General features: G+C 38.1%; 2 protein-coding genes and 1 long non-coding RNA gene across 3 annotated transcripts; 2 read left to right on the forward strand and 1 right to left on the reverse strand.

Moving 5' to 3' along the window:
• Positions 1 to 4,429: 4,429 nt before the first annotated feature.
• On the forward strand, positions 4,430 to 5,632 carry LOC112567197. Its single transcript, XR_003099771.1, has 2 exons — positions 4,430 to 4,515; positions 5,259 to 5,632. It is a non-coding gene; the product is annotated as an uncharacterized LOC112567197 (long non-coding RNA).
• Positions 5,633 to 8,352: 2,720 nt separating this feature from the next.
• On the forward strand, positions 8,353 to 18,011 carry LOC112565977. The gene is made up of 4 exons (XM_025241887.1): positions 8,353 to 8,652; positions 15,452 to 15,634; positions 16,202 to 16,295; positions 16,635 to 18,011. The coding sequence occupies exons 2-4, from the start codon at positions 15,507 to 15,509 to the stop codon at positions 16,869 to 16,871; spliced, it is 459 nt and encodes a 152-aa protein (XP_025097672.1). The 5' UTR covers positions 8,353 to 8,652; positions 15,452 to 15,506; the 3' UTR covers positions 16,872 to 18,011.
• A 1,173-nt stretch (positions 18,012 to 19,184) lies between these two features.
• On the reverse strand, positions 19,185 to 23,275 carry LOC112565975 (trafficking protein particle complex subunit 3-like). The gene is given in 6 exon segments (XM_025241883.1): positions 19,185 to 20,932; positions 21,305 to 21,487; positions 21,887 to 21,986; positions 22,276 to 22,328; positions 22,330 to 22,374; positions 22,975 to 23,275. Coding segments are annotated over 6 exon segments (543 nt in total). The 5' UTR covers positions 23,017 to 23,275; the 3' UTR covers positions 19,185 to 20,812.
• Between the last annotated feature and the right edge of the window lie 19 nt (positions 23,276 to 23,294).

Here is a 23,294-nt window from a genome sequence, read left to right on the forward strand (position 1 = left end):
TCTATTTATGGCATCCCACAGTCTCCTCACACTTTTTAATTACAGTGGATATGTCTGCAATTTAATGTCTCTTCAAACATTGAGGAAATATAAATATGTACAAGTTAAATAAAGCAAACAACTCGATCAGCATGCGCTTGGCTAGGGAAAGAAAAAATATATTTTCCTCTGAAAAAGATTGAGTATAATTAGTATTTCATTAATTTATGATTTATATATGTATATATAATTAATAGTGTACATGTTGGCTCCGTGATCTGTCTTCAGTGAAACGTCTCATGCTTGAAGCAGAAAGTAAAATATAGTCAACTCGTTATATCTCCAAATTCAATATTTTACTAGCTCGCCTCTCGTGGCACTTACAGTGGCGCCGTGATATATAGCCCTACAAACAAACAAACAAACAAACAAACAAACAAACAAACAAACAAACAAACAAACAAGCAAACAAGCAAGCAAGCACTTAGTGGCAGTACAAATTTCTCACAAAGTTACCCCATGCACTTGTGATGGGTCACAAATCACGACTCGAGTTCAAAAAGAGAGAAGGAAACATACATATAAATAGCGACAGCCGATATATAATTTAATTGTATCCAAGATCATTTTGCCAAACACTAATTCTTAATTATAATATGTCAGTTTGGTTAGCACGGTTCATTCAGGAGGAAGCCTTTGCTTATACTAATTACTCGTTACAATTAAGAAATGTTAGCAGGTCAAAGAGCACATTCTTAAGCAGTCAAGCATGGCGCTTATAATGACCAAATGCCCAGCTTTAATTGAATGATTACATTATAATTGAAAAAGTGGTACGATATCTACAGGGGATCGAGTATAATAGTTTTCGAACTCTGAATGAGATGTGATTAATAATAATAATGAGTGATTTTTTTTATTGCGCGTGATCACGCTCAGGATGGAGCATGCTCGGCGCTTGAAACAAAAAGACATGACGAACAGCATACAAAGGACGGAAGGAGAAACAATAGCGTAGGTAAATAATAGAAGACAAATATAGGAAACACAAATAGGAACATGGAACAAACAGTAAATGAATGTGAACCACAATTAATATATCATACGTTAGTCTGTGGTTTGACTTTGCATTAGAAGTCATCTTAGAATGAATTGCTCATTGATAAACGTACACTAGTCGGTTGTTTGAAGTTGGAGCTGACCAAATATATTATATGAGGGAAACGGATAGCCAATCGAGTGGTTAGAGAGCTGGCATCTGAACTGATACCCTAGTATCACAGCAAACTTAATCCTCCAGCTGGAGGTTTGTGATCTATAGGACAACGGTAAATAAACCTGTTAATATTTATTTTGAGTTTATGATTTCGTACAGATGACTAGTTTTTTTTTCTCATGATGGATAAAGGTGATTATTATTACAACCGGATGAGACAGTATCTGTTGAGAAAAGAAAAGGGGCGCCCACTAGAACTTCAACCTCAACCACTTACAGTCTACTACTAAAACTGGCATTGCTGAGTCGAAGGTAGATATCTTACAAAATTTTTTGTTTTTGTTATTTTTTTGAGTCATTGAAAAAGTTTTACGAAAAAAGTTCCCTGCAGTTTCATTTTCAGTGATTGAACGCAAAACAGAAAATTATTTTAGGAACTGCCTAGAGACAAAACTAGCAGCTACACCATTCTTATTGCTCTTGTGGCTGTTGCAGGACATGTGCAAAATGGGAGAAGATTGAAAGTCTCTTTAAGGAGAAACTGATTCCAGAACTGATCCACTTCAGGACCTGTCACTGTTCAGTGTAATTCAAGGCGTAATAAAAAGAGACTCTTAGGACCCCTGAATTCTTAGATATTGGTGAAGTTGTAACTGTGATTAATGACAGTGAGAGAAAGGTGAACTTTATGAAGAAGATTCATCAAGCTGATGTATTTAAATGGCCCACTCGACCAGACTGCTGCAACATTTCATCTGCAGTTGTTTTTGTCAGAAATCTCCATTTTGTCTCAAGTTCACGACGTATGAGTGAGTGAAGGGATGAAGAGAAGGGGAATTAGTGTTTTACGCCGAGCGAGCAAATATCCATCATGGTCATGCAGCCAACCTTGTATAGTTCACTATAACCACATATTACACATATGTTGTGACTCTTTGTTATGACCCACCAGTCGTTTCAGGACAAAATCATGGCCCAGTACTGTCGGGAGGCCACTCATTACAGCTAATAACGAACACAACGATGCTGAACTTTAGAAAGGACAACTATGGCACTGTGTGAACTAGACCCACTGACCAACCGACCGACGAACAGGCGGCCGGTAGGACGGCCAGTGAGACAAAAAGAAAAAATATAATTTAACACACCCTCACAAAGAACACATGGCAGCTAGTTAAGTGTTTCTAAATGCCAGACAAAGAATTGGTAGTTATTACCGTCAGTTTTTCTGCGGCAATCATGATAATAACAGTGCTCAGAATTGTAGCCACGCGTCGTGGTCTGAAAGTACAATTCAGACAACTCGCATATAATAAGAGGCTGCATGTGATCGTTGCGTCAAACAACAGTTCACACTTCGGTTGCGAGTTCCAGGTTTTGCTTCTTGTGACAGAACGGTGACAACCACACGCAAGTATTAACATTGTTTTAGACTATTTTAAAATTCAAACAAATTAAAATACATAACCTTCATCATTTGAGGCCTCAAAGTAAACGGATACAGTTTTAAGTAATAATTTTAAAAGAGCACTATATAGATCGTTTCTATCTCTCGATCCTCTCTCTCTCTCAAGCACGCACACACACATACAAGCAGATACATACCCGGGAGGAGATGTATACACAAGTGTAATAGTAAAAAGTGTTTAGAGGTAATCCTTGGTATAACGTCTTTGTTCAGTCTCGAAACGGAAAGAATATAAATGCCTATTGTTTAAAAAGCTTTTGCTCATGCGTGAGTGCGCGTGTGCATGTGAAACTAGTATGAAAAATCATCTTCTAGTGCTTTGTTTCCTTTCCCTTCTACCTTTTTGCTTTGTTTTTGCTTTCCTCTTGTGTCAGGTCGTCTAGCCAAAGCGGTCTGAATTCCATCCTTTGTGGTGTCTGCAAAAAGTAACTTAAGAAGCCTTTTTCACTAAAATTATATGTCCTTCCCATAACAAAGAAAGTAGCAGATGGAGGAAGTCAAATTTCTGATAAAATCCACACGCATTCAAGAAAGAAAGTACAAGTGAAATACAAAATTGTAGCGATTTAGTGATTTATTTTCGCAGTCTTGGAGAGGTCGCTGTTTGCAAGGATCCACGATGAAGCTGTTTCTGATAACGCTGCTGGCTCTGTGTCTGGTCTTCGTGAAGACAGAAGGCAAGTCCTCGCTTCCTCTTACAACACACCTTTATCAAAATCGGCAGCTGCTGATTAAAATCTTGCATCCCTATTACAGATGCTGCCTTTCACTTTTCTCCGTTATGTTCTTTGTAATGTTTTCAAATGAACAGGTTGGGCTAGGTACAGAATAATATTTCTCAAAATTTGAGCGAATGATTCCCAAAGGTTTTGGAAAAAAAAGCTAGCTTACATACATTTGTATCTAAGCCTGTGACGGCATAAATGTCTATAGATTCGCCTGATTGACGAAAGCTATCGTAAACGTATCATGTTCAGTTCTGCTGTGCGGGTTTTTGTTGTTGTTATTTTGGTTTTTTTTTTTTTAAGCCTCCTCTGTGATGAAGTTTGGTTTGTAGGCTTGTATTTCGAGAACGGAAGGAGGTTATTCTTTCAGAATTATTAATCATTACCTTCATTGATTTAACTATCATGCAACAGATGCAATATGTTAAAGTGGCATGATCAGGCGTCGTCTCTCACCACCTTTTGTGAAAATAATAAAGATCAGGTAAAAATATCTCGGAACTTATTACAATCTTGCCCGTCAGGTTTGAGAAAGTTACGCGTTCTTTCTTCAACAACACACAAACGATCTGTCCGTGTTTTTTTTAAAAAACTGTTATTCCAACAATTAACAAATAGTTAAACACTGAATGAAGGAAATCCCACGGGAGGCCACCATGGTAATCAACACTCACTGAGCAATTCCTCTCGACGACAAACTCAGAGATCCACTGAGTCTCGTGATGACTCTCTTGGTACACTTGAAACCACTGTTATTGTCTCACTTGTCCCACAACATTAATATGTATATGAAAGGTTACGTATGATTCAGTCCGAGGATATCCAAAAACGATAGTCTGTGAAAGATTTTACATGAAATACGATTGTTATAAAAATAATTATGGTTATTTTGTCAACACGGATCTACAGAGGCTCACTAAAAAAAAACTGTTGAACGTAAATTTGAAAAAAAAAGGTTGTTGGCAACGGACACTTATCAATACTGGGCAAGACCGACAGCTGCTGTATGCATTAAACAATGAAACATGTCTCTCCGCTGCTTTCAGACGACGAAGCTGAAGATCTGGACGTGGAAGAGGTCGAAGCTGCCGAAGACATCGAAGGTCTCATCCCTGTCGTTGCAGATGGTAAGTGGAAAGGGAAGGAAAGAGGGAAAGAGCGAAAGGGGATAGAACGTAGAAGTATGTTCTGAAACGAGCGTAGCACCGTACCTTGACATCACCAACACCATGTTCCGACTATCAACTCACAACACATCAGAAATGGACCCTTGTCCTAGGCAATGTCTTGTTGAGAATGTCAGTCCTCTACACCCGTCAAGAAGACTTATATTCGTCAGCTTCAAGAAAGCAGTATCATAAACTCAACAGGACTACAGCTTTCGAAAAGCAAGGATGGCTCCTGGAAGATCCTGGCAAAATGTAGGTGCCCATGCATCTGACGTCCGGCAATTTCACAACAAAATGATGGTCAATGGTTTACGCAGCCCCAACACTATTTGCATGGTCTTCTCTGCCATGCCTTCTCCGGAAGTTGTGCAAGATCTGAGTACCCATCCCATATGAGTGTCCTATATGTGGGAGAACTTTTCAGGCTCGGGTCGGCCCCATCAGGCATCTCCGGACCCACATCCACGAAATAAATTTTGAAGTCATCGTCAACACCGATAGACGAACATTCACTCGTCCGAGTACAATCCTGGAGTCTGTCTTTGACCTTTTTGTGCGCAGTGATGTTTTCACTCGGTGTGTGTGTGTGAGAAGGGATTTATTCACTATATAAACTTACACTTTATTTGCTTACACTGAGCTTTTACCAGAAAAATTGCATCACCACTAGACCTTTAAATGTTCACTTTTGATTATTTCAGTTTCATTAGAAGAGCGGGACACCGCAGGCAGTGGGGAAGGTGAGGAAGAATCGTGAGTGCCCGGCATTGGAAGTAAAACAGTTCATAGAGACGAACAGACAGCGGCCTGCAGTCTGCATTCTTTTCCGAAGTTTTTCCATTCAATACTACTGAAGGTTTCCCTGAAATGTTCAAGTACATTACGAACCCTGTTGTCATCTGTTAGACATTGTTCTGTCAATAAGCAAATAAAAATGTAGACAATTTCTCCACATTGAACAAAATCAAACCATTACATATATGAAGATTTTTTTTTTAACTGTTCATGTTATCGTGACACACGTCTACCGATTACAAATTGTAATTTAACGGAAGAATAAAACACTAAGCTCTTCTTTACCTCTGTGACACAGAAAGAATGGTGGAATAAAAGTGTGCTAGAAAAACAGTTTGGACCTCAAACACTGTTCTAGCTTTGAAAACTGGATCACCATTCTTAGCGGTGATGTAGCGCTGAAGCTATTATGGGATATTTATGCAGTCAGAATACGGGATGATCATCACTATTCGGTTGCGTTCCTTTAACGCGTCGATATTCAGCGTTTAACATCACTGTATGAAAACTTGATCCGACAATTCCTTCCCTAGTGCCAGATAGTCCTTCAATTGTCATGGGACCATGCAACAGTAAAATATTTTCGCTTGTCTGAATCTCAGCCGGTGATCAACCGGATTCTCTTTACCAGTAGTACAGAAGTAAATAAATCAACCCATGCTAGTGGGAAGCGAAATGAATTTTAAATTAGTTTCATGTAAGGTAGCACCTGTGCTAAAATGATAAACCTCTAAAGTCTCCTCAATCAAAATATCTGAATTGGTTTATAAAATTAAGAGTAGCCTTTTCATTTGAAGTCTTGTTGTCTGCGATTTTCTCTGACATTCAAATGAACTTTCAATGCATCAGGTAGGTTCTTGTGAGAGTTGTTCTTTTTTTTTCTTTTTCTTTGGTTTTTTTTTTTTTTTTTTTGGTAAGAGTATGGAATAAAGCGATTATTTGAAAGTTAGTGGGACACCCTCTGAAATAAAGCAAAAAACCAGCAGGAGTTGATTCAGAGAGATGTTATCCAGTTTCATGAAGGACAAAATACAAATCTCGGTGAATGTTGCCCCTGAGATCCATGATGTAATTTTTTTTTCCACCTGAAAAGTGCGCTTCTGCTTGGGGACAAATTACGTTTCGCTTCACATGTGCTAAGTTCATATGTGCATAGGTATTATGAGATAAGTTCATATAAACAACATCATTGGGGGATATGACGGAGGAGGAAAGATGATTTACGACAAAACCTTGTCACTAACAGCCATCCACTGTGATCTGAAGCGGCGCTAGCGACTGGCTGTCCCTCATCACGGAAGGCAGACAGTGGAGTTAAAATCTGCGGGTGGAGGGGTAGGAGGTGATGTGCAAAATGTTGGAACGAGGAATGTTGGAATGCGTTAAAGCATTAAATAATAGTCTCTGTCCTTTTTTCTCTCTTTGCCAGCACGAATCAATCACACTATATGAGGATGAGTGATTTCAATCACGAACTAATATCCCTGGACTGCTGGCAGACGATTTTTTTTTCAGTTGACTGCTAAAACGAGGCATTAGACGATATAGCTTCCGGTTTATTCACATTCTTGGTTACGGCTCGCCGAGACTAACAGCGGATCACTTCGCAAGAGGCCAAGAGTGAGTCTCGGCATACAGACATCGGTCCATCAATACACGTCCATGTTTGAATAGATGTGTAAGTGCACGAACGCCACTGATGCGCTTATGATTCTGTCAGCATTATCTAACAAAGAAACGTTTTCTTCCTCGTTCCAACATTTTGTATCTCCTCCCTCTCCCCTCGACCCTCAGATTTTAATTCCTCTGCCTTTGTAATGAAGGACAGACCATCGCTAGCGCCGGCCGACATTTTGTTCTGTGACGTCATTATGGACTTTCCTGACCTCCCCCATGACTGGCCAGTGTCTATGGCGTATTTTCCTTTCGATTTTTCTGAATGTCTGCGTTCATGCATGCACGTACGGCCGCTAGCTGATTCTTGACCTTTTGACTTCTGCGAGGAAATGCCGACAGGCTCTTATTGACATAAGCTGTCCTGTGGTTCTCTCTCGTTCTCCCCCTCCTCCCCCTCTCTCTCTCAAATACGCGTCAAAAATACTTTTAAAAAGTACTACCCCCTCACCTTACAGCCTTCTCTCGATTCGTAAAGATGCTACAGATATTACCAAATAGACCTACATGCGAATTAAACTACCTAAATAAGTGGTACCCTGAATAATTTGAAAAGTTAAGCGCGGGATCTTAACAAACACACACACATTTTAAAACGTGTGCTACGTGCTCTTTTCACTGACTTAACTCACCCAACCACTCACTGCTCGAAGTTACACACACAATGCGCTCTATCACTCAAGTCACTGAAAAAACAAATTCGCACGTATTGAGCACAGTGAATTAATTTCTGAGTCTGGTATACATTCAGGGCGTGTGGAGCATAAATCGAACCTCTGGCTTTAGATTAGGATATATGAGTATGAATACATACATACATACATACATACATACATACATACATACATACATACATACATACATACATACATACATACATACATACATTTACATATACATAAATAATACAGTCCTGCATGATCATTCCTCCTACTTCCTCAAGTAAAGTGTAAGAGTTTGAAATAAACACCTTTGGTGTATATATAAATTTTAACTCATTATCTCAGCGCCAGTTATCTCGCCAATCGTTTCTTGCCACACCAGAATTTCCTCAAAGTTATCCTTTAGTTATTTATTACATACCCCTACTATCACCCCTTCGCCACTCTTGTCTCTCGCAGAGCTTTTGCGTTTGACGGATAGTGCCAAGATAAAGAGCTAGGACTGTACAACGTTTCAACACACACTTTGTCCCCGCCAGTCAGGGATTTCGTACTTACCAATCACAACCCAGCCGATTCGCCAGCTTCCGCCGGCATTGGCAGCGGTGCACGGTGGACAGTATTCAAGAGGGGGGAACGCGATGGCGTGACACCGCCTCCACTCCCGTGAGCTGACGTCCACGTCCCAGAAGACTGCGCGCGAGAATCTCTGGCGTTACGTGCCTGCGTTCACATTACGATAAGGGGCAGGGGGATTGAATATTTAACCCTCCGCGACATTCAGCGCCCATCAGTCTGCTTCAAACGATTACTAGCTTCGAACCTGTGATTGCTGAATCCACACCTGCATTTTAAACTTTCTTCTTTTTATAGTTCCGAGTCTGTAACGCTCGACTGACCACTGGCTGCACTTACCGTCAAGATGCCAAGAACGTTTTCTGCTTTCTTCTGCTTTGTCTTTCACGTAAGTAATGGTCTTTTTGTGGACTGCAGTAATAAATGCAGGTTAGTCAACATTAGCAACTGCGTTACCATAATCATCGATGTTTTGTTGGTAAAGTCTTACACGTTTTATATCATTCATACCGAGGTGTTTATGGTAATGATAATAACAATAACTAGCATAACTTTCTATAACTCTGCCCGCTCACTCCTCAATTATCCATCTTCGTTCGTGCGTTGTCATGTTCGCCACTGTGTATCATGTATGCTACTTATGCTAAATTATGTACTTCATTGTATCTTTAAGTTTGGCTTTGTTCGTAGTTCTGTAAGTGTAAGCAACGCGCATTCACCTGGCCTAAAGAAACGGGCCTTATCATTTTCAACGGGGCTTAAAAGTGTTGTTTAAGGTCGCCGTGGATAATATCAGATAAATATTAATACAACATCCATGTTCCTCCAGTAGCAGATCACAAGGTATTAATATCCCCACTCCCGCTTCTACATCTACCCTAAAAGGACTTTCTCTCCGTATATTAATAAAGCTAGACCTCTATATAAGAAATCTGAAGGATTGTGATGTAAATATAATAAGAAAAAATTAAGTGAGAAAAACAAGTCCCTTGTTTGTTCGTAAAAAGCAAGACTTGCGTGAAATGAGTATGTTGAAGAAGTTCTACTGAAATGAGTTTACACCTTACAAGCATCATTCCAAGTAACCTCCGTGCTTCTTCTTTGTTCCAAAATTCGCATAATTATGGACAAACAGATCCCATATTTTCATTCCTCCTGTATTTTTTTTCTAATCACTCCCTGTCACATCATATTCTGATTTTGACACTGTTCTTAGCTAAACTCAAATAACATTTTGTAAATTTTTACATGAAGATCATAAAAGTGCAAGTATAATTTCACACACTTATCAATATAGTCCAGATAAGAAAGCCATAATTTGCTTCGTTTGTACACTGATGGCTAGACACAGCCGCACCTGCGAGGTCTAACAAGAATGCTGCTTTTTTTCATAATTGATTACGGCTCAATTTCCATTAAAAAAAAACTGGTAATGTTTGGACATGCTAGCTTGTGTAATTAGAGGAACGTTTCTCTTGAATAAAAGTACATTTTAAAAGCAAAACTATTTTTTTTTAAGTTTCAGGTTTCGATCAGGGTTGTTAACATTGTAGTCGGAGGAAGAAGAGAGTTTTTAAAATTTTGAATTTGATTCGGAAATTGATGTGGGGCCATAGACCAACGCTATCAAGAAAGGGAAAACAGCAAAAGAGTTACAAATAAGCGATCTCATCATGATGTAAACGATTTACATTAAGATGTGTAATGATTCTTAAAAAAACTCCCAAGTAACATGGACATTTTGGTCCAGACATTAGGCTATATCAGTGCGCTGCGGTGTTTAAAATCAGAAGCTCTGCGACACACGTTAAGTCAAGTAAAACTAAACACAAGTACAAAACAGTTTCTACTCACGGGGATCCTGCAAAGAGCTGCGAATGCTTGCCAAACAAACGCCAATGAATAATATCTTAGTCTAGTAAAAACAACATTTGTTTTCTTTTCTTCAAAAGCATCCTCTGCATTCCAGATGCTCTCTAAACATTTTATTTCCTTTATTGTGTGCTCCATCAATGTTGGCTTTTCAATTTTGCAGCGCTGTCAACAATGTATTCGCTAGAAACGCTTTTTCTAATCATCTTAACTTGTGCAGCGGATAGTTCTTATAATCGTTTCTGTGGAGCTTATAATAATAATATTATCGACCAATCAAAATGTCTATTGTCAATATTCCAAAGAGTTTTACTTGAGATCCCGAAAGCATAAACTCATGCTCTTACCTGTAGTTTCAAAGCCCAAGCCCAGGAACAGAGCTTAAATACTGGAGCTGGATATCGTAATGAAAAACATAATAATTTTTTTTTTTTTTTTTTGCTACCGACTACACCAGCATGTGGCACAAGATAACTCATTTATCTTTAACCTTTCACGAAGCAGGAAGTTATTATTGTTTTGCATTGAATATACCGAACATCCCTTTCATAAATCCCTCAACTCGTCTGACATTAGTAACAATAGAAAGAAGTAATGATAAACTGAGCGGAATGCATCAGCAAGCGGGTGTTCGATTTTACTCTACCATAGGCTCATCTTTTAGTTAAAAAAAAAACAAACAACAACTTGTTGACAATATATTGTCCTTATTCAGACTTAAATCCACTGTTTATAAAGTGCTGAATTTCAGAAATGACTCAACAGTAATGGACTAGCAGGGCAAAAATTTGCAATAATCGACAGCAAAAATCAATATAAAATCGTGTTTTTAACGATTGTACCTAGAGCAATACATGTAGCTAATAGGCCTGGTGGTGCAGTGGGGAAAACAGTGACTTATCATCACTGCAATAATGAGTGTAAGAACCTCGCTTCAGACCTCCTCTCGGGCCCATATTTTTCTCTCTAGATGTTCTTTTACAGGGATCACCGTCTTGGGTTTTCTCTGGGTACTTCGGTTTCCTCGTTCTTCGTGACATCCTCTACTACTTGTTCGAAATAACCACAAAGTGGAAGCACTTTACGATCAAATAAACAACCTGTCTGACATAGGCAAACCCGAGGATGAAGGGAAATATTTACTGCAGCCAGTACGAGCGAAGATTCAAGTCATCCTTGGGAAAAATTCGATCAGCCTCACAGAAGGTACAGATATTAAAACGCAAAGCTTTATAGGCACAGGTGGACACACGCATCGGTCTGGCAGTCAGCTTCTATAGCTACATCTGATGGTTTCTTTGGACTGATGGCACCTATATCCAAAGGCGAGCGTGTCAACGCCTTTTTCAGACCCTGAAATTTGCCAACAGCAATGGAACGACCATCACTAACAATCTTGCATGAACACTATAAACTTTGATGAAAGACGACCAAGACCTATGACCACGTGTTTCACAGGAGTGTGTGCCTATGAATCTTTGTACGTCAGTAACTTTAACTTCTCTCCTAAAGAGCGGCACTGGAATGCCGCTACTTGGTCCTGAGTCCGATTAAAAAAACGAAAAAAAAAAAAAAGAAAGACTGAGTAAAAATAAAGACCAAAAACAGATATCGGAAAGTTAAAATTTAAGAAAAAAATATATGGTAGGCGCTTGTTCATAGGACACTTTATTTTAATAATATTTATAACTGTGCAGACACGTGACCACTTGTTCTTCTCGTGAACTCAAAATAAAGATTACTGTCAAAGTCGTAAGATATGAATGAAAATGCTCTAGATTTGTATACAAGTGGCAAGAGTAAACATTTTATTTAAAAAATGGGTAAACACATTTATAAAATCGAAGAGAAGGTAGAAAAAGGAGTGGTGCGCACGCTCACCAAGAGGACGAACAAGTCAAACTTGTAATGCGGAAATGTCTTGGAATATTTTTCAAACTCCTTATATCTTTATTCAATTTTGATCTACTCCTTCGCCTTCGCTATTTTTGGACATAATTAGATGTATGTCAACTTTGTTTTCGAAAATGTCGCTGATAATTGGAAAACAACATTGTGCTAAGAAGCTTTGCTAGTGCATGGCTAAGATAACCTGAAGTGAGACGACCATAAGAGAAAAATACTGAATCTGGAAAACTATTGATGTAGTAAGAAAATGGTGCACTTTTGAAACAAAGACAAATTGCATTTATATTTTTGCAAATTTTATAATTTCGGTGAGACAACAAATTTAAGCAATGCTTCAGAGAGCATCAAGCGAACCTAATTCAAAGGTTCTCTTTTGAAAAAAAAAGACATGTACGAAATTCTGAAAGGTGAGGAAAAAAATCCACAGGAAAATTAAAATGTTTCTCAAGGTCTGGAAATCGTAGGGGTTCTAAAGGGTCACTAACCTGTTTATCTTCAGGACTGCCCATAAGGTAGCAGGCTCAAACGTTCTTAAAATTCATTTCTTTTGGAGAATTCTCCTTTTATCTGTTCCTCTTTTCTCCTTCTTTTCGTCCTTAGATTTCTTAATGTCATTTTGCTTTTTTGGTGACCTAACAGCACCCAAGCAAGCTTCAATCTTTCTGACATCTAGGCATGCAATGTCTGGCTGCCGAGAGATTTTTGTAGCTCATCACTCCAACCTTCTTCACCTTAATTTCTTTCCCCCGCATCTGTCTCTGATATAGTTTTGTTCATTTGCAACACCTGTCAAGGATGGAAAATTTTGTGTCAATTTTTTCTCTCTCCTAAGACGTCATCATCATTCAAGCGGCCATGAAATGGTTAGTGATGAAGAACTATAAAGCTGTTTACATCTATAAAAATACAGTTTTACTTCCATTGTGAAATTTCATCAATTCTCTCTCGCGCCGAGAACAGACTTTAGTCTAGGTCTTTTCTAATAAAGTAAAGGTCAGTACAATATAGTAATTCCCCAAATCTGGGTGAATGTCACACCTCCGCCTTCGTTTTCAAAATAAATGCTTACAGACATACACAGTTCTTCTCCCACCATTTTAAATCTTCAAGCGTAAATTCCAAAATACTTACCCCACAGATGATAATTGTTTGCATCTCCTAAAATCTCTATTTATTGTTCAACAGTGTGTAGGCTTTTGTAACCGACAAGCAGCTCTTATTTCAATCCTGCTTGCTTCTCTACGGGTACATTATTTCGTAATAGAAATTAGCTTAGATATCCAATGTACAGCTTCAAACATTTTTTTACTATCTTGCTCCATGTTATATTTACTGATCTCGTTATTTTAAAATATTATATACATGTATCTGCTTTCCATTTTGTTTTGTATCTCTTGTAAGACATCTGCTCAAAATGAAGATGTGTTCCAACTTCTCTCATTGTTGTAGCGTTTACACTGTAAGCGTATCCATGTGTAAGTGTAATCCTGATGTTGGTCTTGTTGAGGCTTTTGTGCATGATGATGATGTATAGGCCTGCATTTGGAGGGTTTATTCGCCGACATTTAGTGAAAATGTATCTTCAATTGAACTCTACCCAGTCCTTAGAAAAAAAATTGCTTTTTACTAGACCTTTAACTCAGGGCGACACGTGACTTCACTCGGAAACGTTGAAGAAGCGTTCGATCTATTGCCTAGGACAGATGAGACTTCCTCTTTCTCCAATCGATTATGATTATGACGGTTTCAGAGCGTCATCAAGAGTGGGCGAAGACCCGGATGTATTGTTATGACAGGCATTGGTGCTGGCACAAACCGTGGTATCGAGCATTGAATGACAACGCGTTTCCTAACTTTTCTCATCAAAAGTACTTCTATGTGAAGTTCAATAATAGTAGCAGTTGTAAACAAGTCTATCGGGTACGTGTTTTTCTAGAAATGGAATTTTACCGGGAAGTCTTGCTTCACGAGACACATAGACTGGCTTATCAAAATTTTGCGCAGCGGATCATCTTCTGCTAGCGGCGTCAAACCTCATCAGTGTCAAGTAACGAAGCCCTGGAATTCCTACTCTGTGTACTGCAGAATTTCACCACTTCCTGTGGATTTCTGGTCAGATGACCTAAGAGCATCTTCCTTTCCGACTAAAATAGATAATTCAGAAATGAAAAATATCACGTTAAAAATGCAAAAAAGGAAAAAAAAGCAATAACAAAACAGAACAAAAATTTTGTTAGGGTGGATTTAAGGCAAGAGTAATAATATTATTTCATATGCTTATCAAGAAACTTTAGCTCCTACACATGCGCAGTAACTGTGGGACAAAAGAATTGAGAACCAGTTCCAAAGAAGTGACCAAAGATATATGATTGATGAGGATGACGATGATATGATGATGAAGAAGAATCTAATTGATAAAGTGCATCTCAACTTTAGAGTCTACTTAATGAGTTTAAATGATGGTGGGACTAAAATATTGATCTTGGCATTGTCTCTGTCATTGAAGGCGCGGCTGGTAGTTCGAAACCAGTCTCGCAAGGGAAGGGGACTATTTTTTAAAATCTAGTATCTGAAACGATTTAATAATAATGAATACTTTTCAAGCGCTAATATTTCACAGGTTGCTATCTTTATCCACGGCAGGAAACATTGTGTGTGTGCGTGCATGTGTGCGTTCCAAATCAAGAACGCTGGTGGCCTGTTTCGTAGGGTCTTGCAAACCCTAACGTACGCAAACAAGGGCCAGGCTTGCGTGACTGGAGGCATTCAGTCCACTTACCGTTAGGGCCGACCACTTCTTGGTCGTGCACGACGACTTCCTTCCACAAGAGGACGTGCGTGTCTGCTGCCGACCGTTCGCACGGGGTCAGTCGAACCCCATTCCGCGCGACCCTTTCCATTCTTCCCACGATGCTGTGATGAACCGTAACAGACACGAGAAAGAAAGCACGCACACAGAAGCACATGCACACACAGCGTTGTATTGTCCATATACAATACTACGAGAGCACATAGTCAATCACACTTCCATATACTCACTTAAGCCACATCCGTTTTGTAAATATTATTTCTGTTGATTGTATTTCCCAATTTTTTGCATGTTTTATATACTGCTTTTTTCGTCTGTCTTGCCAGGTATACTTGTTTATTTGTCCGTTACCGATTTTCTTTGTTATTTAACATTCTTCCCCCTTCCCCACCCACTATCGTCCTATTGTATGCTGTATGAGGCATGACAAACACTCTCATATAAGTGTACTGCACTGTACAAGTCACATTCTTATTATTATATGCAGGAGAGATTCTGATGAACACGTGCGGTAAGTGGCACTTTTTTCATTGTCAGGTATTCTGAAAAATCTATTTGTTGTTGTTATTATTATTATATTATTATTTTTTTTTTGCAGGTTTTCTGCTTCAAGCGGAAGGGTTCCCGCGTCTGCACCGTCATTGGGTCTGGAGATGCCAGACAATGACGTCATTGACGTCATGTGTCACGTGAGAGGCTGCGACTATGACCTTCAACTCTACTGTCTCAGCAATGGAGCTATCGTTCTGGGATCCTGCTCACTGAAGCAAACCTTGTGTTCGTAAGTAGTGCAGTCGACAGGTCTTTAAAGTTAGGTGCAATTATTCTCTATATAACGACTGGGTCAAGCTCAACGCAAGACATCCACGCCCTCGTTGTGAGATACACGACTACCATAACCACACAGAGAAAGGTCAACAATATAGATACTAGGATTGTACATGCGTAACGTATACATTGTCAAGGCCATCGGTGAGAGCTGAGAACAAATGTTAAGTAGATGTAGCTGTAGATAACGTGATATCACGAGTTTGACTTTTTTCTGAGAATGGTGATGTTTGTAGGTCTTTAATTATTTCTTACCACAAATGAGCGATTCATGTACCATGATCTCGGCTGTTTTTTTCTTTTACACATTGATTGAAACTAGCAAACATCGTTAGTGGGAAATGGCAAAAATTGTTGCATTTGGCTTCATGAACTGTGAAGCTAAGAAACAGGAAATTTGTATTATTACATACACATGCAACCTCTCGTAAAAGGAGGAAGGTGGGAAAGAGAGAGGTATAGGCGAGTTAAAAAAAACAAACAAACAACGTTTTTGATCTAACTGCTCCATCATTGTCAGGAATGGTCGGCGTAACGAGCTTCGTGTGGCCAATAGTTGGACAGTGTGCTGGGAAGCAACGTACACGGTTGACCAGAGAAATCCGGCCCAGAAGGTATCTGTGCATTTTCATCTGTGTTTTCCACCTAAATTTAGACAATATAATTCGTTATGAAACAATTAACGTGTATTTCAGAAGGTATCCTTTCCATTAAGTTCGGCTAATGCCCATTAACGTATCTAAATATGTTTCTCAGATGCTATTATATAGAGATTTCTTCTTACGTACTGATCTATATAGGTATATATTTTATTGGTTTTTGCATATTCTTTCTTTTCTTTCGATTTTTCTTGTTTCTTTAAACACTTAAAAAAAAAGGAGGTGGCACATTCGAACAACTCAGACTTTACCATCTAACATTAATAACTAAATAGTGTGGATTTCCGTGTACAGATTGATCTCGTGAAAGAAAGCCAGCCGTTAACGGATGACAGTCTCCCAGACGAGACGCAGTTCTCTGACGTCAAAGGACAACCACCAATCCAAAAGCCCCTACCTTCAATTTTCGCCGAAAAAGAAGGAAGCGGTGTCCCAGCAAGCATTGTGAAAACCGGAAATCCCGAAGTGAATGCGCACCACTCCTTCCAGGAAAATCAAGTGCCTAAAGCCGATGACATGGCAAACCAGTAAAAATCTTTGCCGAAAGTGATGGGATAAAAAGATCACAATTCATTTTTTTGGGCACATACACTTTGAAAAATGTGTCTGTTGAAATGTCCTAAAATGTTGATTAGTGCTTAATAGTGGGAAACAAGTAGAGTGGATTTGGGCAAATTTTACATTTGTTTTGTATATAACAAAAGACGAATACACTAAAATGACCCAATGCAAGTTACTCTGTAACATACTTGCAGTAATAAGCACAAAATAAGTTCACCACATGCATTTAAGCGTCTTCCGTTTATATTACACAAACCTGCCCTGACTTTACAGAGTCGTTCTCATCTACAGATTATAGGAAGACCGCATGGTTGTCGATGGTGCAAGTTTCCCTCGAGAGATTCGTTTACACTTGCAACCACTTTAAGATAAAAACAGGTCACATCGGAAACGGTATATTATATAGCCAACACTTTGGAAAGGTGAAGCAGACCTCCCGCGCTTTTTGATCTGCACTTCTGCTGATGGGTTCCAAACCCTTGGGACTCCTTTGGGGCAGGACCAGTCGTTACTGAAGCTATCCGGCACGTGGGTACTCACTTCCTCACATCATATGATGGTTCTCCTAGAAGCTAACTGCTCTGTTTTTACACTGGTGGTCTAACTACAGTAACCATCAACTAGTTCAGTTACAGCAACTAAAAGGCAGAGTAGCTAGAATTTTCATTTGAGGCACTGGATATGCACATATTACACTTGATATTCAGGTTGAACAGGCAGCCTTTTCAAATTCAGAATCAGGCATACGTATATAGCTTACCACTAATCCTAATCCAGATCAGAACAAAGACCCCCCCCCCCACCTTTACTTTGTCCATAACGTCTTCAATTTAACAGTGCAGAGTATTCTACATACATGGTCAAGGCTAAACCCAGACCGAAATATTTCCCTACCTAGTCCCACACAGACGTGTTTTGTCACGTGCCTCCTAGGTGTTAAATTAGATAAGTTCTGGCGCATTTCCGATTTCTTTCTGAATATATTACACAAAGCTGCAACCTTTTCTCATATATCGACCGAAAGTACACACATATATTCCCAACTGTATGTCAGCTGTCACTTGTAATTTCAAAAGAACCTGGCCCAAAAATAAAAAAAATGATGAAATTGTTTTGGATTTTGTGTGCGTATGCGCAAGAGATGAGAAAATAAAGAGCGAGCGAGTTTCAGGCTACTTACGCCCGTGGATTACTATTTGGAACCATTACGTACTCTGGATGCAATACTTATAGTTGTGTAACTTGTAGGGATTGCACGTCTCTAATCAGGTATCTCTACACTGGCATTAAAATAATTTCCTTTGTAAGACTCTTTTTGTTCCCTTTCTGACTGGGAACTAAATTACGCGAAAAATTACCCTTCCTCTCCTAATATAAATTTACGATCTTACCATCATATAAAACGGAAACAAATAGTCCCCTTTTTGTGAACTCATGGAGAAGATAACGAATTAGCACACATAAAGCCGCTAAAACTGCATTTTAAAACCTATCCCTAAAGTACTTAATCCTTTCATCTCCTATTCAGATCAAAGCCTTTCACTTTAATTTTGGCAAACTCAATGTCCCTCTAATTTTAAATTAATGTTTACAAGTTCCTAGTGATCTCTTGAATGCAGTATCAAAACTACCTTTTGTTAAAAAAAGGTCTTGATTGACTTCACAAATATATTGAATCTGCATGTGATTATTTTTAAAAAGTTAACCTCGTCCATTATTTATGGTTTCAGTACGACAAATTTTGAATGGGCCATGACGTGTTTAGGTAGTACACGTCTCTAAAACGAACTCCCTATTGCCACACAAATATAGTTAATTTGTTATAGAAAACACATATAGCTACTTGCTTAAGATGATAACTTGTATGGTCCCGCTAAAGCAAATTCGTTAGTCTCAGTAATCAAACGCTAAGCCCCTTTAGAATATGAGAGCTATTCATTAGGCTGGGTGTTGGGATTTTCTCCACCTTCACTCCTTCCTTTCCATAGTGTAATATTACCACTAGATGAAGCATATCAAACAACTAACCTGCAGGTGGGCAGAGGCGAGTGAGTATAGATCAAAGCATGTGTGGATAGCTGTAAATAAAAGTTGCTACTTTCTGGAAATGTGCCTGATTCATGTACCATCCAATCTTTAAAACAACGCAATCACCCTCCAGTCTTGGATGCAAGCTAAGGAATATACTCACTCATTTGGATGCACATAAGTAGCCATCTACTACATGCCCCCACCTACAACCCTCCTTCCCCTGGTTCCAGAACACACATCACCAATGCACTGTTGCCAGCTTCATTGTTTCACATTTATTTGTGGAAATTAACTGTAGCAGAAATGTGAGCACTAAATGACTTCAGTAGTAAAATCTGCTCACTTTTTCACAAAAAAGGTTCACATAATTTATACACCATTATTTTAAGACCACAGCTACAGAATATGATTTTAAATGGAACATTTCTGGTCCTCTTATTATAGTGTACTTGATGCAACTGATGTTTTTGTAGCTTACACTGCTCTGTTTGCCTAAGATCAGTAATATTACTGTTGGGTTAGCAAAACTTCTATTTGTCATAAGATATTGGCAATATGTATGAATATTGTATTATGTATGAAGATTGTATTATGAATTAAAAGCAATAGGTATCAGATAGCATGTGGCAACATATAATGAATGTATATTTTATGTTCTTTAGCCGTCTAGTCAAAATGCAGAATTTTACAAAAACCTGCTTGTGCATGCCTGTATACATGCACACAAAAACTTTTCACTAAAGATAATAAACATCAGTAGAGCAAGAAAAGGATTGAAACCAACATTTTACTCTCACACACACACTCTCTCTCTCTACCAGTACATGGCTAGCAAAGCCAGAAAGGGACAAGTTGCAATACTTAGGTTGCTTTGGACCTCCAGTAAACACTCCCAGATGTATTTTTAAAATTGTTTGATGGCAAATAACCAATGACTTATGCTGCTAAAGTATGAGGCACTATAGCTAATTCAAATCCCATTGAAACAGTTCATCTATTTGCTCTAAAACGATTTCTACGAGTTCCAGTACAAATCCCCAACAGACTAGTTTATGGTGAGATATTGAGATACCCTAATACAGCAATATATTTGTTAAAACTATTAAGCATTGGTCATATTTTATGCATGTCTGTAAATCGATTACCTAACAAAGCATAAATATGTCGTTACATCTTCATAATCAAAACCAAATGACATGGGTGTCTTCTGTGTTTTTTGTTATTCCATTATGGTTTTGGACATGTCTGGCAAAACCAAGAGGTTGGAGACCTTGACCTTTTTGTTTTTGCTTTTAAAAAAAAAAGGCTTCAAGATTGTTATCAACAAGACTGGGAAGAAGAAATTCTGTCCAAGGAACGATATGAACTGTATCAATCTTTTAAATCTTCTTTCTCAGTTAGTGTACATTTATATAGCTTATTGAATGATGGTGTTCAAAGCACTCTGACTACATTTAGATTAAGCGTCTCACCCATACAATCTCATTCCACAACCTGGATTGGTAGTCTTGTCTTAATCATGTCAGAATGGATATATTCTGTGGAAAAAGTATTATCATCCTCAACTGAAGCATGAAAATAGCCTAAAAAACTCTATTTACATGACCCTCCCATAATATCACCAGCAAGAAAGTTATTAAGAATAATTAACACAAAGACAAGTTGGTGAAGACAAACTTAAGTTTGCCTCAGCACAACTTTCCAAAACGATTCATTCAGTAAGTTTGCACAATCTGCATGTTCGATGTGCTTACACTGAATCAAGTACTAAAAAATTCTCTCATGTAAAGTTCACCACTAGTATAGGTGGTGGCATGCACCACAGGCATGTTTTCACATCACTAGAAGGTGGAAAGATGACGTCTTTGAGATTGCACACCTTAATCCTCCCCAACAGGTATAGCATCCTCAAGGCGTTTGATAAATTTCAGGCGAATTTCAGTGATGTTATCTCCCTTTAACTGATCTTGGACAAATCTAACATCAACGTCCATCTGGACCTGTTGGAAGACAAATGGTACATCTTTTAAGGGTCCAAGATATGTAAAAGTTTCTTTTCCATTAAAATAGACAATATCTGACATAAAGCAGGCAAAGAATTTGATATACAGAATTCTAAGAATACAAAAAATATTTATTGTCATGAAAGAAAATCATTAAGATATTAAGCCAAGATTTACCATCCACTTTATCAAAACTTGAATGAAAATACAGTAACTAGTATATTAAAGATGATTGGTCAATGTTTAGACTTTAGTTGTAGTAAAATATGGCAAAAAGTCCTAGATTTCTGGTGTTTAAAATAAAAAATAAAATACCCATACTGGGGGCTAATGATGTGGATAAGTTATCTGCATTTACTTCATACATACCATCTCCAGTGCACCCTTAAGCACACCACACAGGATATTGGAGTAGTTCAGAGCATCATGACCTTCAGGCAGCTCCACAAAGTCTGTCAGAGGATTGTTTTCTATAAGTAAGGAGAACTCATCCCCAGAAGGGCTCCAGTTACTGATAACAGGTGTGATACCTAAGTACATCTTGAAGCCCACCTGTTATGGATGAAACCAAAATTACACTGTAAGAAATTGTCTGGAAGATGAATAATAATTATTATTTATACGTTTATATAAATCATTTTATTTATAGTTATTACTAAAAATGTTAATTCCGTTATGGAAAAAAGAGGTAAATAATTAATATTACAAAGGCAACATGAAAATTAGGGGTAAGTAGCTTCATCTTTTTCATTAAGGCATAATGAAAAGACTTATGACATAAGACAAAGACTTAAAAGTTCATTAGAACAATATTTCAGTTCTTATTTTAAAAATAATAATTACATTTATTAGTATAATTTTACTTGTTTCAAAATGACATTAAAATTGTATGTTTTAGTTCTGTGTTATAAAAGTTTTACCTCATAGTTCTGGATAAAAGACACCTTTTACCTTTGAGATAACTTCTGCCACATCTCTGAAGTCATTGCATTTCCCTGAGTTTGCCCTTGCCAAAAAGTCTTCAATCATTCTCACACCAATGTTATAGCCCCTGACAACCATAATGGGAAAGCAATGGAAAACAGATTAAATCATGATTTAAACCTGAAATATTTCACTCTTAGTTTAAAGGATGTATGTAATCTATTGAGAAAGTCATCTTACATATGCTATAAAGTCATAAAAATGATGATTGTGATCATCATCATTATACAAATATGACGACCTTACCAAAAAATGCTGATTATTCTTTGATTCATAGGCATATCTTTCATAAGAGTTCTCTCCAAGAATAAGCTACTAGTATTCAAGTCTTCTTTTGGGTCCAATAGGATACCTACATTTTTTCCAGCTGCTTGTTGACCTCGTCATCATTTTCATAGTCTTTCATTAGCTTGAGCTACCAGGGCTCCATACGTAAGAGTGAACAACTCTCCATTCTGGAATCATTAGACATAATTGGATAAATACTTAACTCTTAAAAATATGTTTAGAAGGTCTTGGACAATAATTACCATGTGTCATTTAATTACAGTCTCTCTTTTTTTCTTAACCTGACATCTTCAACCTGTATGGTATTTAGTTGTTTCACATTTATTTTGCAAAAATGACAGTCTGGGTATAAACAATTCAAATAAAAGTATAATCTAATCCTTTTAGAAAGTGATTCCTTTATCAAATGATGATTTACTGAACATGAGAAGATTCTTAGTTTTACAGTAAACACAAACCCCTGTGTTTGTGTGGGTGTCTCTCACACACATCGAGCAACAGAAAAAGAGAGAGAAGGGGAGCGTGTGAGACACGTAAACATTCATTTATGCGAATTATAAAACTGCTCGGTGCTTTCAGTATCAGCTGTAGTTAACGTTAAGCTTTCTGTGGTTTAAAAATTGAAGCAGAGATGATACCTCTTTGAAGTACATCAACACAGAACATGACTCGCAAACTCAGTGACGAAGCGAGACAGAATTTTTTTTTACCTTAAAGGCCACTATCTTGACAACAAATCTGTGTGATACCAAGGAAAAAGTACTTACCACTTTTCTTGGATCACCTCCTCTAGCGGCCTGCCTTGACATTTTCGTTAGCTATCTTTCAAGGGACGCCCCTGTGCTGTTGAAGCTGAATAGGCGACTATGCAAGGGGTTGTAACTCTATTGATCTAATTAAAAATAAACCTATACACATTACGTGTCTGAATATTAATAATAGTTGAAACGACTGCAAATGAAAATGAAAATCACCAAATGACCAAACAATGGACAGAACAACAAGGGTATTGCAATTTTAAATTAACGAAAAATAAATGTTGACATGAGACTGAGCGTGGAATTGACTTTTGCACCTCCCTCAATGC

The sequence above is a fragment of the Pomacea canaliculata genome, linkage group LG6, assembly GCF_003073045.1.
Source record: "Pomacea canaliculata isolate SZHN2017 linkage group LG6, ASM307304v1, whole genome shotgun sequence".
Classification (NCBI taxonomy): domain Eukaryota; kingdom Metazoa; phylum Mollusca; class Gastropoda; order Architaenioglossa; family Ampullariidae; genus Pomacea; species Pomacea canaliculata.

What these genes read in the sequence shown, in the direction of transcription:
- LOC112565977 (XM_025241887.1), top strand. Translation starts at nt 15,507, where the DNA reads ATGCCAGACAATGACGTCATTGACGTCATGTGTCACGTGAGAGGCTGC. An exon ending in CTGAAGCAAACCTTGTGTTC is followed by an intron (nt 15,635 to 16,201) that starts GTAAGTAGTGCA and finishes CATCATTGTCAG; the next exon opens with GAATGGTCGGCGTAACGAGC. An exon ending in AGAGAAATCCGGCCCAGAAG is followed by an intron (nt 16,296 to 16,634) that starts GTATCTGTGCAT and finishes TTCCGTGTACAG; the next exon opens with ATTGATCTCGTGAAAGAAAG.